A 14,010-nucleotide genomic window follows, 5' to 3' on the forward strand; every position below is an offset into this window, starting at 1 on the left:
TTCATGATGCAACTATTCATCAATAGGAACCTGATTAAATAAATTGACACATCCAAAATAATTTATTTAATGGCATATTATCCAACAATTAAAAATAAATGAAGTAGATTTTTATTTGCTGACAGGAAAAGATTCACAAGGTGTGTTATAAAGTAAAAGAGAAGGTGCCAAACAACTCATACAACACAATCCTTTATGTAAAATAAGGTAGGATATATATTAATGCATATATCGTGCACATTCTTGAATAAAACATTTGGAAAGAATACACACACACATATACAAAACAAACAATGGTGGTTTTCACAGTGGAAGGAGACTGGAGATGGCAGGAGAAAGGGAAAGAAGTAAAATATTTAAATTGCATGTATACCTTTTATATAGTGAAGGGATACAAAATAATTTTCAGTTTTGTTCTTGTCATATTAAGGGATTTTGCAACTGAAAGCCTCCTGTTTGGCTGGGATATTATCTCTGCCCTCTCATTTTCCCTTTCTGCCTGCAACACACTCAGTTCACAAAAGTCTTCCTCCCCCAGGCAATGTCAGAATCCTCTTATGTAGAATTCACACTTACAATAATATACTAGAAACACAGGCCAGGAAAACTTTAATCATCATTAGCCCAATACAAATCAACTGGGTGAGACATTGCTGTTTAAAGAAAATGAATGTAGTCTCAGGTTGCAATGTAGAAGAATATGATGGTTGCATTCTATACCGCAGTGGTCAGATTCTCTCATCTATTTAAAAAAAAATCTCATTTTTAAACAGCTTATTGAGATATAATTTACATAACAAAAATTCACCTCTTTTAAGTGTACAATTCCATAGTTTTTAGTATATTTGCAGATTTGTGCAAGTGTGACTACATTCTAATTTTCTCCCCAAAAAGAAACTTTATATTCATTCCCCACACTCCCAACCCTACAAAACCACTAATCTTCTTTCTGTCTTTATAGATTTGCCTATTTTCATAAAAATGAAATCCTAACTATGTGGTCTTTCGTATCTGGATTTTTTTCATTAGAATATTTTTGAGTTGCATCTATGTTTTAGCATAAATCAGCACATCATAAATTTGTATATTGATGAGTAGTATTCCACTGTAAAGATATACCACATTATGTTTATCTATTCATCAGCTGATGGACATTTAGGTTATTTCTACATTTGGGCCATTATGAATAACACTACTATGAATATCCATGTACAAGTGTTTGTGTAATCATTTGTCTTCTCTTAGGTAGATACCTGAGTGGAGTTATTGTACCATATGATAATTCTCTATTTAACATTTTGAGAAACTGCCGAACTGTTTTCCAAAGCGGCTGTCCCCTTTTACGTTTCAACCACCCATTTCCCCACATCCTTCCCATTGTTATTACAGCCGTTCTAGTGGATGTGAAGTGGCATCTTAATGTGTTGTTTTTTCTTAATTTCCATTTCCCTAATGATTAATGATGTTGAGCATCTCTTCGCGGGCTTATTGGCCATTCAGATATCTGGGAGAAATTTCTATTCAATTTTTTTTGCCCATTATAAAAATGGGGCTGTTTGTCTTATCAGTAACCCCATTTTAAGAGGAAGCAGGGAGAAACCAGAGCACATTCAGAAAAAGATTAGAAGGGTGAACACTTGAAGACAGAGAGTGATATGGCAATCATCTTCAAACATCTGAAGAGCCGTCATGTAGAAGAGAGAATAGAATTGTTTTATCTTAGTCCAGTTGGGGACAAGAAGGACCAAGATCTGGGAGCCACAGAAAGGCAGATTTGCCCTCAGAAATAAAGATAAAATTTCAAACAAAAATAGCCACATGACAATACAACGAAGCTAGGGAGCTTCCAGTTGCTAGACAGGTTTGCTAAGTTTTGAATACCCATTTGGCACTGATGTTGTAAAATAGACCTACAATCAGTTCTCATTATTCATGGCAATAACGTTCTATAAAGTCTCCACAAGCATTGAATTAGCAAATATCGAATCATTGCTCCTGGTGAAATACAGCATTAGATGTCTGTGAGCTTCTTGATACAACATTTTCGTCAACCAATCAACACACCACCTTGTTTTATGTGTGTTTCTGTTTAATGACACCATACTTTATGTTGTTGAGACATTAATATTGAATTCATGGCCAAGAGCAGGATAACTCACACCTGAATGAAGCTTACTTAACACATATTTTCTTCTAAAGCATATCACAGACTTCCTGCACTTAGGAACATTTGACAGCACTTCAGCACTACATTTTGGGTCCATTTTAAACAGCAAAATTAGAAACAAAATATCACAAAAATGTGAAAAACATGCCAATAAATGTACTATGAAAAGAACACTTGTTTGCAATATGGGAGTGGAAACAAGAAGGTAGAAAGTTGCCTTGTTCAGCTTTAGCTGGGAATGTGTTCATCAGGCAATTCAGGTACTTTGCCACTCTGCACATGCCCACAAATGACCATGCAAGCCCTTTGAATATTGATTTTATGGATAAAAATAAATTTTAGCAAGTTAATTCACAAATATAGAACACATGAATAACGAGGATTGACTATACCTCCATCCATTCAAAAAATATTTGAGAACATATAGTGTGGTCCAGAAACTCTGCTAGGTGATGGGAAAACAGAGACAGGGACAGGCAAGTTCCCTAACTCACAGGTCCTATGAGCTCCAGCCAGACCAACGTGCTACTTTCTGGTCTGCGTGAAAATGTGAGTTTAAATCATTGCATAATGTCCCTTTAAGTTACAGCAAAATCTTAAGTAGCCAGACTCCAGGTAGAAACCAGGGCATTTTCCTTACACTCTTCATTATTTAGGGGAGGAAAACCTACAATGAACCGAGATACATGATATAGATTTAGAATAGAAATAAAAAATGACCTCCAACAACATATGTCTTGGAACAACGAACATTCAACACGTGTGTACACTGCACACTCCTGATAGCTTTCAGTCGTGATTCAAGTTAAAAATGGTGACCTTGCCGACTAAAATCCTCCACCATATTGGAAGTCCAAGGGCTGACTGGCACTAGAGGAGTAAATGAGAGACAACGAGGATGGCAAATGATCACCCTATCCAGAAACTCTGGATCTCCCCTATAGCAGGGGGATGGAGGCCACAGGACTGCCAGTGTCACTTTGGAGAAGCTTGGGATGGAATGCAGAACTAAGCCAGAGTCTAACCACATCAGGAGGAAGAGTTAAAGAAAATTAGCTGTAAATCAGACGCAACAGCTGCGGGTGTGAAGCAGAGATGAAGAGAGCACTACCCTCTGGTTGACCACAATGGACCAAGAAAGACAGCAAAATCGGAGCTGAGGACAGGTTCAAAAATGAATCAAAGGCAAAGCAGGGTCAGAATTCAGAAAAAGATAGCAAGACAGAGCAGTTAAGCACGGAAATGGCTAATATAGTACTGTATGAATCTCAGCCTCTAAGCTGCACTCTCGGAGTGTGATCTACTTACCCCTGCCTCACCACCAGGCAAGGTTATAAAATAAGCCAGATACTAAAGGACAAATACTGTATGATCTCACCAATATGAAACTATTAGAAGAAGCAATTTCATAGAATCAGAAACTAGAATATAGGTCAAAGGTCAAAGGGAGTGGGAATGGAGAATTAATGCTTAATTGGTACAGAATTTCTATTTGGAATGATGATGGAAAAGTTTGGGTAATGGGTGGTCATGATGGTAGCACAACTGTGAATATACTGAACAGCACTGAATTATATATTTGAATGTGGATTGAAGGGTTTGTGTTAGATTGCATATATGTTACCAAACATTTTTAAAAAAAAGAACAACCATAGGACTGTACAACACAAATAGTGAACCCACATAGTTCACAAATGTGAACTATGGACTATAGTTAATAGTACAGTTATAATCTATCAATCATTACAACGTTACCACACTAATACAAAGTGTCAATAATGGGGGGTGGTATTTGGGAACTTTGTCTTTCACATAATTTTTCTGAAAACCTACATCTTTTCTAATAATAAATAAACAAATACATACCTTGGCCACCAGGTCTCTAATGAGTTTCCTTGGAAGTCATGTCACTCCAGTGGAAGATGGCCCTTGGAAGCTTGTGCACTGCTTCCTCCAGACTTCACCCAGTGTATCTTTTCTTCTGCTGATTTTACTTTGTGTCATTTTCCTTTAATAAACTATAGCTATGCTAAGTCCTGTGAGTCCTCCTAGCAAAACTATCAAACCCGGCAATGGTCTTTCGGAATCCCTGATGCACAGAGCTCTTGGAATAAGTCATAACTATATTGGGAAGCTTAATCATTTGTATATGTCTGTAGCTGAGGTGAAAACAGATTTGCATGCACTGATCAGTTCTTGGTGCTTAGGCGGTGACAAACTATTGCTGAGATTTGTAGCATCCCGAATAATGTTCTGAACTTCATGAACATCCACTACGTCATGACTGAAACCCACATTCCTTTTTTTTCTTTTTCTTTTTTTTTTTTTTTTTAACTATAAACCCCTATTACATAAGGTAAAAAATGCAAGTTCCAGGACCTCATTCCAGATTGAATCAGCATCTCTGGGGGTGAGACTCTCTAAAGTATGATTCTTAGACTCTAAAGTATGAAAAGAGCAGATCAGGGGATACATACTTAGCATCTGAGATAGAACACAAGCCCCCAGGTCTGATACTCCATTTCTGCCAAGTGCCCTGGACCCATCCTCACTGGGACACTATGTTAATCCTGCCAGCAAATTCCAATAAATATACACTAAATATGCTATTGCTGGAGAGTGAACTAGCTCCATGACCTCCTACTGATTGTGGGGCACATACCTGGTGCCAAACATGATGCTAATTGCCTTATTTGGATTACTACACTTAAAACTTAAGAGGGAACCATTATTATCCCCAATTCATGGGTGATGAAGCATAGTAAGAGAAGCCAAGCAATTTGCCCTTGGCCACCCAGTTGGGCAAGAGCAGCAGTAGGTTCTGAGTCAGTTTGACTTTAAGATATGTGCTCCTTCCATACACCAATACTTTTGCAAACCTTGCCAACAATAGTTAAAATAACAAAGGATTGTAGTGTTAGTTGATTCTGGGTCTTTGGTTAAGAAATCCCCCCTCCCCCACTGCCGCAACATACCCAGGGTGTTATGGTGAAGAAGACCTTTAATCATCTTGATCCTCCAGCCAGAAGCTCTGTCAGGTTTTGTAATCTCTTTCAGACCTTTTGTCATCTCAGTGACAAAGAGCCTGAAATTAAGTCTGGGAACAGATTGAGAACCAAAGCTCAGAGGAACTGATTAAAATGGTGCAGGAGAAAAGAAAGATAGGACGTTGTTGATAAAACGGCTGAATGGAGATAAGACACCAACCTCATCTCGGAGGGAGGAGAGCAGGGGAAGGAAGGAAACAGAGCAGAGGGGAAGGAAGGAAACAGAGCAGAGGGGAAGGAAGGAAACAGAGCAGAGGGGAAGGAAGGAAACAGAGCAGAGGGAATGGAGATAAACAGGGTGGAGAACAGAGATAAAAAGACAGGGGTAAATTCAGGGAAGAAGATGGCAGGACCACAGCTCTGTGAAGGGGAGAGGGGCCCAGGCCACTCACTTCGTTGGAACAATATGTTTGCAGTATATTTTAAATGTTCAATCCTGTTCATTCCTTCTCTGTGCCTACACATAGGACCTGATTTAGAATAAGTTTAAAGTTGAGTCTCTTCAGGAATGTGAAATCCAGGCCAAAAGGGCCTTCTGACTTCACGCCCTTCACACCCCTCCATCCATTTGCTGGACAGTCATATTCAAACAGACTTGAGCTAGAAAAGACATAATCATGATGAGGGGGAAAACTGGGAGATGCCCAAAGCTCATAGATGAAAAACAGTCCTTTCTACCTTGCTGAGACCATGAAGGTAGCTCTCATACCCCTGGAGGGGCCAGAGCTCAGCGGTTGGGTTCAGGGTTTTGCAGTTGCTCCCACGTGTGACTCCCAGCTCTGCCACTCTATTAATTCAAATTTCCATGCCCTCATCCATCAAAGGGCAATGAAACTGGTAATGAGGTCATAGTGAGATTATGATTGAATAAATAATGCTTTTATAGTGTTTAGGACAGTGCCTGGAATAAGTGCTCAAATACTAGTGATGATTATTGACACTTATTAGGTCTAAGCGCAAAGCTAGGTACAAATGGAAGGCACCCTATAAAGATGATACTGATCCACTGGATTGAGGAGGAACAGTGAGATTCTAGTTTTGTGTTACTAACTACCCTGGGAACCAGGCAGTTACTTTGCCTCCCTGTATTTTCATTGCTCCCTTCTATTAAATAGGATATGCCCTTTCTCTGACGGCATACTATATGTCTGAAAATGCTTAGAAAAGTATGAAGCAGCATAGAAACATAGGTTTGGATTATTAGTTACTCTAACACTACACTTTGCCAAAGCCAAAATAGTCTCTGCCCGATTAATAATGTTTCACTGCAGCTAAGAATTCTTGCTATAATTTGCCTCCTGGGTCTAAATGTTTTCGTCCCATTCATGATTCATGACCCTTGAATCAAATGTGCAGTTCCATAGTTTCAAGAAGAAAGTGTTTACACAGAATTTCTAAGCTTTTATCCTTTCTTATTCCTTCACTTTTTTCACCTCTCTCTCAGGTACATTAGAATTCACCCAAAAGTTTGGGATCACAAAATGCCAATAAAGACAGAAATGGCTTTGTATACTGTAAACTTCCTAGGTATAGAGATTGTGTCTGTCTTATTCATCATTAAACCCCAGCACTGAGCATGGTCCCTTGACACATATGGGAACCCCCCCCCCAAGCTTTTGTTCTATGAATGAATGTGGCAGAAATCAAGGTTATCTACCCAATAGTCAGTCCCAATTTCTCCCATGCTAACCGATGTTGTGTTTGAGTGGCAATGTGTGCAGCCTAGGGGATGAGCAATGACAGGCATAAATTAGTCCTGACAGATTCATTCCCCTCTACCAAGGGGTGACTATGTGACCCAGTTCTGGCCAATGAAACAAATGGCAAAGTTTTCCAGTAACTTCCTGCTTGGGATACTTTTGTGTGAGGGCATATTTAGAGCAATAGTAACTAACCATCTTGCAATCAGGAGGGAAAAACCAAGAAAATCACAGAGACCCTGACTAGTAAAACTGCTGAAGCAACCCTGAACCGCCTAAATCCAGATTTCTAGTAAGATGAAATAATGAAAAGTCTTCATTGGGGGATGGAGGGAGGCAAGGGTAGAATTCTCACCTCCCATGCTGGAGACCTGGGTTTGATTCCCAGTACACGCACTTCCAAAAAAATAAACAAGCCAAACAACAAAGAAAAATTCAACAAATGGTGCTACAATAACAGGATACTCATATAGAAAAATAAGGAAATGTGACCCCAGCATACAGCATACAAAAAAAGTCTTTATTAAGTAACTATTTTCTTAGTATTTACTTACTTTCAGCTAAACACAATTTTACCAATCTAATGAACGACTTCTCCCAGAGAAAGGTATTCTGTTATATTTAGGTTCATGACAGCAAGTAGGCCCATTTCTACCAAGTTCCTTGATCTGCACCAAAGATTTACACTTAATCTGGTCCATTATGCTTGAAGAGATGACTTATGTCATCTCTTCTTTTATTCTTCCAATGTCTTCAAAACAGACTGATAGAGCCACTGTGATCCTTGGGCTTTGCTCCTCTGCTTACCTTTTCTGTTTTATGTTCACTTTCAACAAACCAAATATTATACCTTGGTTTTAAATTATTTAATGGGCCTCCTTCATAGTAATCGTGACATTTTGGTCATTACCTTGTCTCCTCAGATCTTCTTGGGCAATTTTATCCACCATATTTTCTAGACAAATTATGTGGGGGGTACTAGATTCACATAAACTTGTAACTTAGACCAACCTTTATTCTGATTAATTAACGACATTATTTTCAGATACAAAGCTACCCTCTCTTCAGAAGAGTGGTTCACAAACTTTGCTGAATATTAGAATAACTAGAGAGGCTTTAAACAATCCTGATGCCCAGGCTTCCCCCAACCGAATTAAATCCGAACCTCAAAGGGAAACCAGGCAGCAGTAATGTTTAAGTCCCCCCCCGCCCCCCCCCCCCCCCCCCACAATTCCACTATGCAGCCAAGCTTGAAAAACTGCTTTAGACCAGTACTTCTCAAACTGTAACATGCACACAAATCCCCTGGGCATCTGGTTAAAATGCAGATTCCGATTCAGTAGGTCTGGGTGGGGGCTGAGCTTCTGCATTTCTAATAAGCTCCGAGGAGATGCTGATGTTACTCATCTGTGGCCCACACTTTGAATAGCAAAGTCTAGAATCTAGATCGAGTAACATTCTGTCCTGATCCAGGGTCTACACAAACTATGAGTGCACTCGGGTCCAACCAAAAAGTCACAGAAGAACAAAACAATCAGTGCAATCAAGTTAAGAGCTGGAGTCATGGGTGGAAGAACTGAGACAACTACATTTTTGATCTCTGTTTAGTTATGGACTTAGGTTGACCAGTCAGACCAGTTTGCCCGGGTCTGGGCAGGTAGGGTGCAGGGGAAGGTGGTGGGAGGTAGCTCCCAGGCCACAGGCATTTCTGTTTTGAAACCAGGCAACTAGAACAAGTTGGTACCCTAGCTATAGTGGTGCTATTGAGAGCGCAACTCAGCAGACAAGCTTTGCATTTCTGGATTACTGTTTAGCCTAGGACAACTCATTCCTTCTGGCTGGGCCTCAGTTTCATCAGATGAAAAGTGGGAGTTGAATCAGAGGATGTGCAAGGGTCTTTCCTGCTCACTCATTCCCCTATTCCACCTGCAACACAGATAATGAATAAAACTAAAGTAACAGCACCTTTCAGCTCAAGCAGAGTGAACCCAACTTTTATTTTGCTAATAGCCATCTTCCAGTGCTCCCCCAGCTCTTTCATAACATCATCAGCATTCATCTTATTCCTGGAACATGTCCCACCCCTTCCTTTGCTGCTCAGAGAGCTGAGAATTCACAGTGCTTTTTTAAAGATTGTAACATGTTTCCACATCTAAATGAAACTTTTAACTCCAGACCCAGTCTTTTTGAGTTTCAAGAGGCTTCCTCCTTCTGCTCTTGCCTCCACCCAGGGAGCCCACTTCTCAACTTTCTGTTTTCTTTAGAGAGACAGAGTCTCCCCAGCCACCCATTGCAGAATTCCTGTTAACCTTTCATTAAGCTTGCTGACAGCTGGCTTCAGCTCTTCATGAGTTAGATCAACACATTCCCATTTAAATGTGTCCCACCTGGCTTCATTAAGGTTCCTGCCAGGTTCTCCAATTGCAGCTTCTGTAAATGCAAATCAGATTCTGAGAAAATAATATAGAGACCAGAAAAGATTGAGCTATAATGGAGTTGAATTTGGAGAATCATCAATACACTCAGGCTGTACTGGATCTGAGCAAACAATAATCCATTTGGGTCCAACACAAAGGAAGTCACACTGCCAAATCCATGAAGTCTTAAATCAGGACTCACTGTAAACCACAGGGAAGTGGTTAAGAGTGCGGAACTCTTCAAGCCTGGTTCAAGAGACAGCTCTGCCACAAAGGAGCCTTACACCAGACCCTTCACCTGTCTGTGCTTTCATTTCTTTAGTTCCAAAAGCAGAAAAATATACCTGCTTCATTGAGCTGCCATGAGGATTTCATGAGGTAATTGCCTTGAAATACTTAGAATACTGTGAACATAGTAAATGCTCATTGTAGCTTAGATGCTATTTCATTTAGCTTTGAAAGGCTATGGTGGAGGTTGCAGAAAGACCATTCTAAATCCACAGGGTTTGATTGTGAGCCCATCATACAAACATCAGCTGTAAGAGCCACGTACTGCATAGAAGTCTTTCCTTGTGGAAAGTGAAAAACACTGAATCCACTCTATTGCATCTCCCATGTGTGTTTTGTCGCATTTGAATTTTAAGCTCCTTAAAGGAAGTGGTTCTCTCTCCTGGGTCCGCACACAATAGATACTAGAAAGTTGTCTGCAGATGGTACCAATTCATCTTGATCGCACAAAGGGGAATGAGAGGAACTTCCTCTATCTTGGTGTGAGAATTATTTATTAATTCATCATTTTGCAAAACCCTGCCCCCCACTCCTAACCCCATCCCCGGATCTGGGGAGTCTCAAACCATATTGTGCTTGTCCAGGATCTTATTTTAACCCTGAATTTCTACCTTTCTGTAGATACACACCAATTTGTGACAAGATATAATTTCCAGTTGACTCCCTCATGTGCACCACCTGCCTGGCCTCTGAGGTCACTGCAGTTTACCAACCCTGTCTCAGGCAGAGACCAAGTGTGCAGCTTCTGGGTGGGACTGAATGATGTGCATAAAAAGGGCTGGAAGTCGGGAGGCTGGCATCTCACATCTACAATTTAAAAAGATATCTCTGCCACAGCATGGAGAACAGATTGAAGAGGAAGAAACGCAGTTGGTGATTACAGTGAGGCAGCCTCTGCAGGAGTCCATAGAGAAAGTGATGTTAGCTTAAATTAAGTCTCTGGCACTGACCTCTGCCTGGACCTTTGCTGCTGGTGGAAACTCCTGACCCTGTGTCTGGCCAAACCCACTGCCATGGAGCTCTGGTTACAGGAGAATCTTTTCTTGAAATCTGAATCCACCTGTTAGAGGTTATGATTCTGCAATAGGTCACAAACGCCAACGTGCATCAGAATCACCTAGAGTGCTTGTTAAACCACAGATCTCCAGGCCCCACCCCTGGGGTTTCTGATTCAACAGGTCTGGGGTGACGACAAGTTCCAGGTGATGCTGATACCACTGGTCTGGGGCCATAGTGTGAGAATCTGGGCTTGTGGTTCTCAACCCTGACTGTACATTAGAACCACTTGGGAAATTAAAAAAAAAAATTGAGATGCCCAGGCTACACCTCAGAACAATTTAAAAAAGAATCACTTGAGGGAAGGACGGGACTTGGGAAGTTGTACTTTTAAAAATGTTCTACTTGATTTCAGTGTGTCACCCACATTGAAAACAACTATAGGCTTCTGGAAGCCATTCCAGCCATTCCAAGTTCTCTAAAGTACTATGATTGCTCATTTGAATGTTTCTTAGTCTGATCGAGGAGTTTTAGAAATACAGTTAGGAAATGATTGAAAATGGCTCCTTGCAAAACAGAAAGACATTCATTCAGCTTCTGCTATGGAGGTTTTGCTTTGTTCCTTTTCTAGTAAGATCCAAGTTGGTAGTGACATTGATGGTGACAGTTGTTTCAGAAGATGGGAAGGGAGTATCAGCTAAAGCTTGACTCATAAAATATTAGAACCTGATTATAGACACAAGGTCATCTAGACCCACTCCAGTTTCCAGATGGGGAAATTGAAGTCCTGAACCTGACTCTAGATGCTTTTAGTCACCTCTGTTTCAAACAAATGTTTGAGTTTCGCTAACCAGCCAAGGTCATTTCCAGTATCTCAAGCTAAAGAAGAACAAGTCAAGCCCCTAAAGGAAGCTATCCATGTCTACTAGTTGTTTCCATTACTTGGCCCAGACAGCTCCTTCACTCAGCACCAAATGATTAAGCCAGAAGGCAGACTTCTATAGACAAGTGTGCTGGTTTGAAAGGATGTATATACCCTAGAAAAGCCATGTTTTAATCCTAATCCCATTTTGTAAAAGCAACCATTTCTTCTAATCCCTATTCAGCACTGTATGTTTGAAACTGTAATTAGTTCAACTCCCTGGAGATATGATTTAATCAAGAGTGGTTGTTAAGCTGGGTTGGGTGGAGGCATGTCTCCACCCATTTGGGTGGGAATTCATTTGTTTCTGGAGTCCTATAAAAGAGGAAACGTTTTGGAGAATGAGAGAGACTCAGAGAGAGCAGAGAATGAGTGAGACTCAGAGAGAGCAGAGAAAGCAGAAAGTTCCTCAGCCAGCGACCTTTGGAGATGTAGAAGGAAAATGCCTCCCAGGGAGCTTCATGAAACAGAAGCCAGGAGAGAAAGCTCACAGATGATGCTGTATTCTCCGTGTACCCTTCCAACTGAGAGAGAAGCTCTATGTTTGCCACGTGCCTTCTCACTTGAGAGAGAAACCCTGAACTTCATCGGCCTTCTTGAACCAAGGTATCTTTCCCTGGATGCATGCCTTAGATTGGACATTTCTATACACTTGCTTTAATTGGGACATTTTCTCGGCCTTAGAACTGTAAACTAGCAACTCATTAAATTCCCTTTTAAAAGCCATTCCATTTCTGGTATATTGCATTCTGGCAGCTAGCAAACTAGAACAAGTGAGTGTCCAGGTGCCCAGGTGGGAAGGGGATTTTTATTAAATGCTGGATAAGTGCCTAACAGTGCAAGGATTCCACGGGGTGCACCAGTAAAGTAATGAGCCTTCTCTGCCTCTCATAAGTAGAGATTCCAAAGATGGTTAACCTAGAACATTATGTACTTGTTCCATTACTGCTGATTGCCCTAAACATACTGGGGAGAAATTTCTGTCATATCTGGTTTACTTTCTACATTTCTGCCCACCCAGAGGCCCCTCCCACTTAGGCTCTACTTTTCATTCATTCAACAACGTGACTCTCTCTCCCCGAGTTCCTCATGTTGCTAGTTTTTGTTGTCACTTTTTAAATAGACTTGCTCTTACTGAAGAGCAAATTCTCATGATTTACATTCAGAGAAACTTACTTGAATTGCTTCAGTCATATCCACATAGCACCCCTGTTAACACCCATGTCATTCCCCACATTTTGCACCAATGGACTCCCGGATGTTTCCAAAATTAAACTTCCCAAACAAAAATTGAGATGTGACACTAGGATCGGCTCGCAAGGCACTCACATGTGAAAACAGAATAATAAAAAACTTAAAAGTTTTAGCCGTGAGTCATAATTATAGTGCAATTTCATGTCATTACATCTGCAGCATTAATAAAGCTCAGATTCTGACTGCTCCTGCTATATCTGGGGTGGGCACTGAACCCCAAAAGCTAGGCATAAAGGGGAGAGCAGCAAGCCCGTACAAGACAAAGAGGCAACTAGGGAAAGGACCAGAAAGCATGTTCCACAAGCAAAGCAAATTGGAAAAACGTTAGGTTTTCCTTCCAACAGCTGAAAAGCTACCAAGTAGGAGAAAGATTAGCCACGTTCTGTTGAAGTGTGATGTGGTCAACCATGGCCAATGGGCAGATGCTCTCTGGAGGCAGATTTTGTTTTAAATATTTCTGAGTCTCAGAATTTCCCTGAGATTGAATGAACTCCCCTGTGGTAGTGAGTTCACCATCACTGAAAATGTTCAAGCATGATGTGGAAGGTCAATTTAACAGTGATGCCACAGAGGAGATTAAATAACAGAGACTGAGAAGGTGTGCCTTTCTTTTGTGAAACTAAAGTAAGACTGGATCAAAGACATCATTGGAATAGGTATGGCTTTAAAAAAAAATACACCCAGAAATTTATTTTGATACTTCATACATTACCCCTCCCCACCCTCAATCCTAGGAAAAAGTAGCATGTTAGAGTGTAAAAAGACCATCTTCTTCCATTCCATGTTGCATGCCATTGAGGACATTTTTACTTTCTCCAGAGTTGTCTAGCCTGTAAAGAAAAATGAGAAACTGACAACAGGAAACACCAAGATCAGAAAAAAAAACTATATGTTGCTGAATTACAAAGTAACCCACCAGAGGCTGTTAGAGCTAAAAGGACTTGTAGTCTGTCCAATCCAAGACCCTCATTTTACAGTTGGGAAACTGAGATGGCAAGAGATATGGGGCTTTTACCAGTCTATTACAACAAGAGGATTACACGTTTCTATATTGACAGAATATAAAATCATGATCTAAATGTGTTTATTTACCAAAGGCTCTCCAAGCTTGACCTTGGCAAATCATCTTGCTGGGCCTCAGTTTCTCTGCTTGTTAATATTTATTTCTTAATAAGTACTGTGGTATAGCTGCCATTATTAAGCAAACACAGAGCTTTCA

General features: G+C 40.5%; 1 protein-coding gene across 10 annotated transcripts in view; it reads right to left on the reverse strand.

The window, feature by feature from the left end:
* TIMD4 (T cell immunoglobulin and mucin domain containing 4) overlaps positions 1-14,010 on the reverse strand; it is a 184,216-nt gene that overhangs the window by 139,290 nt on the left and 30,916 nt on the right. For 4 of the 10 annotated variants that reach the window (XM_077137511.1, XM_077137509.1, XM_077137504.1 and 1 more), the window contains one exon: positions 13,449-13,621. The exons of the other annotated variants lie outside the window; for them this stretch is intronic. In XM_077137511.1, coding sequence (XP_076993626.1) covers positions 13,598-13,621 — 24 coding nt within the window. In that variant the 3' untranslated portion in view covers positions 13,449-13,597. Of the gene's footprint in view, positions 1-13,448; positions 13,622-14,010 lie in introns of those variants that run through there. 10 annotated transcript variants of the gene reach the window in all.

This window comes from Tamandua tetradactyla, chromosome 20 (assembly GCF_023851605.1).
Source record: "Tamandua tetradactyla isolate mTamTet1 chromosome 20, mTamTet1.pri, whole genome shotgun sequence".
Lineage (NCBI taxonomy): Eukaryota > Metazoa > Chordata > Mammalia > Pilosa > Myrmecophagidae > Tamandua > Tamandua tetradactyla.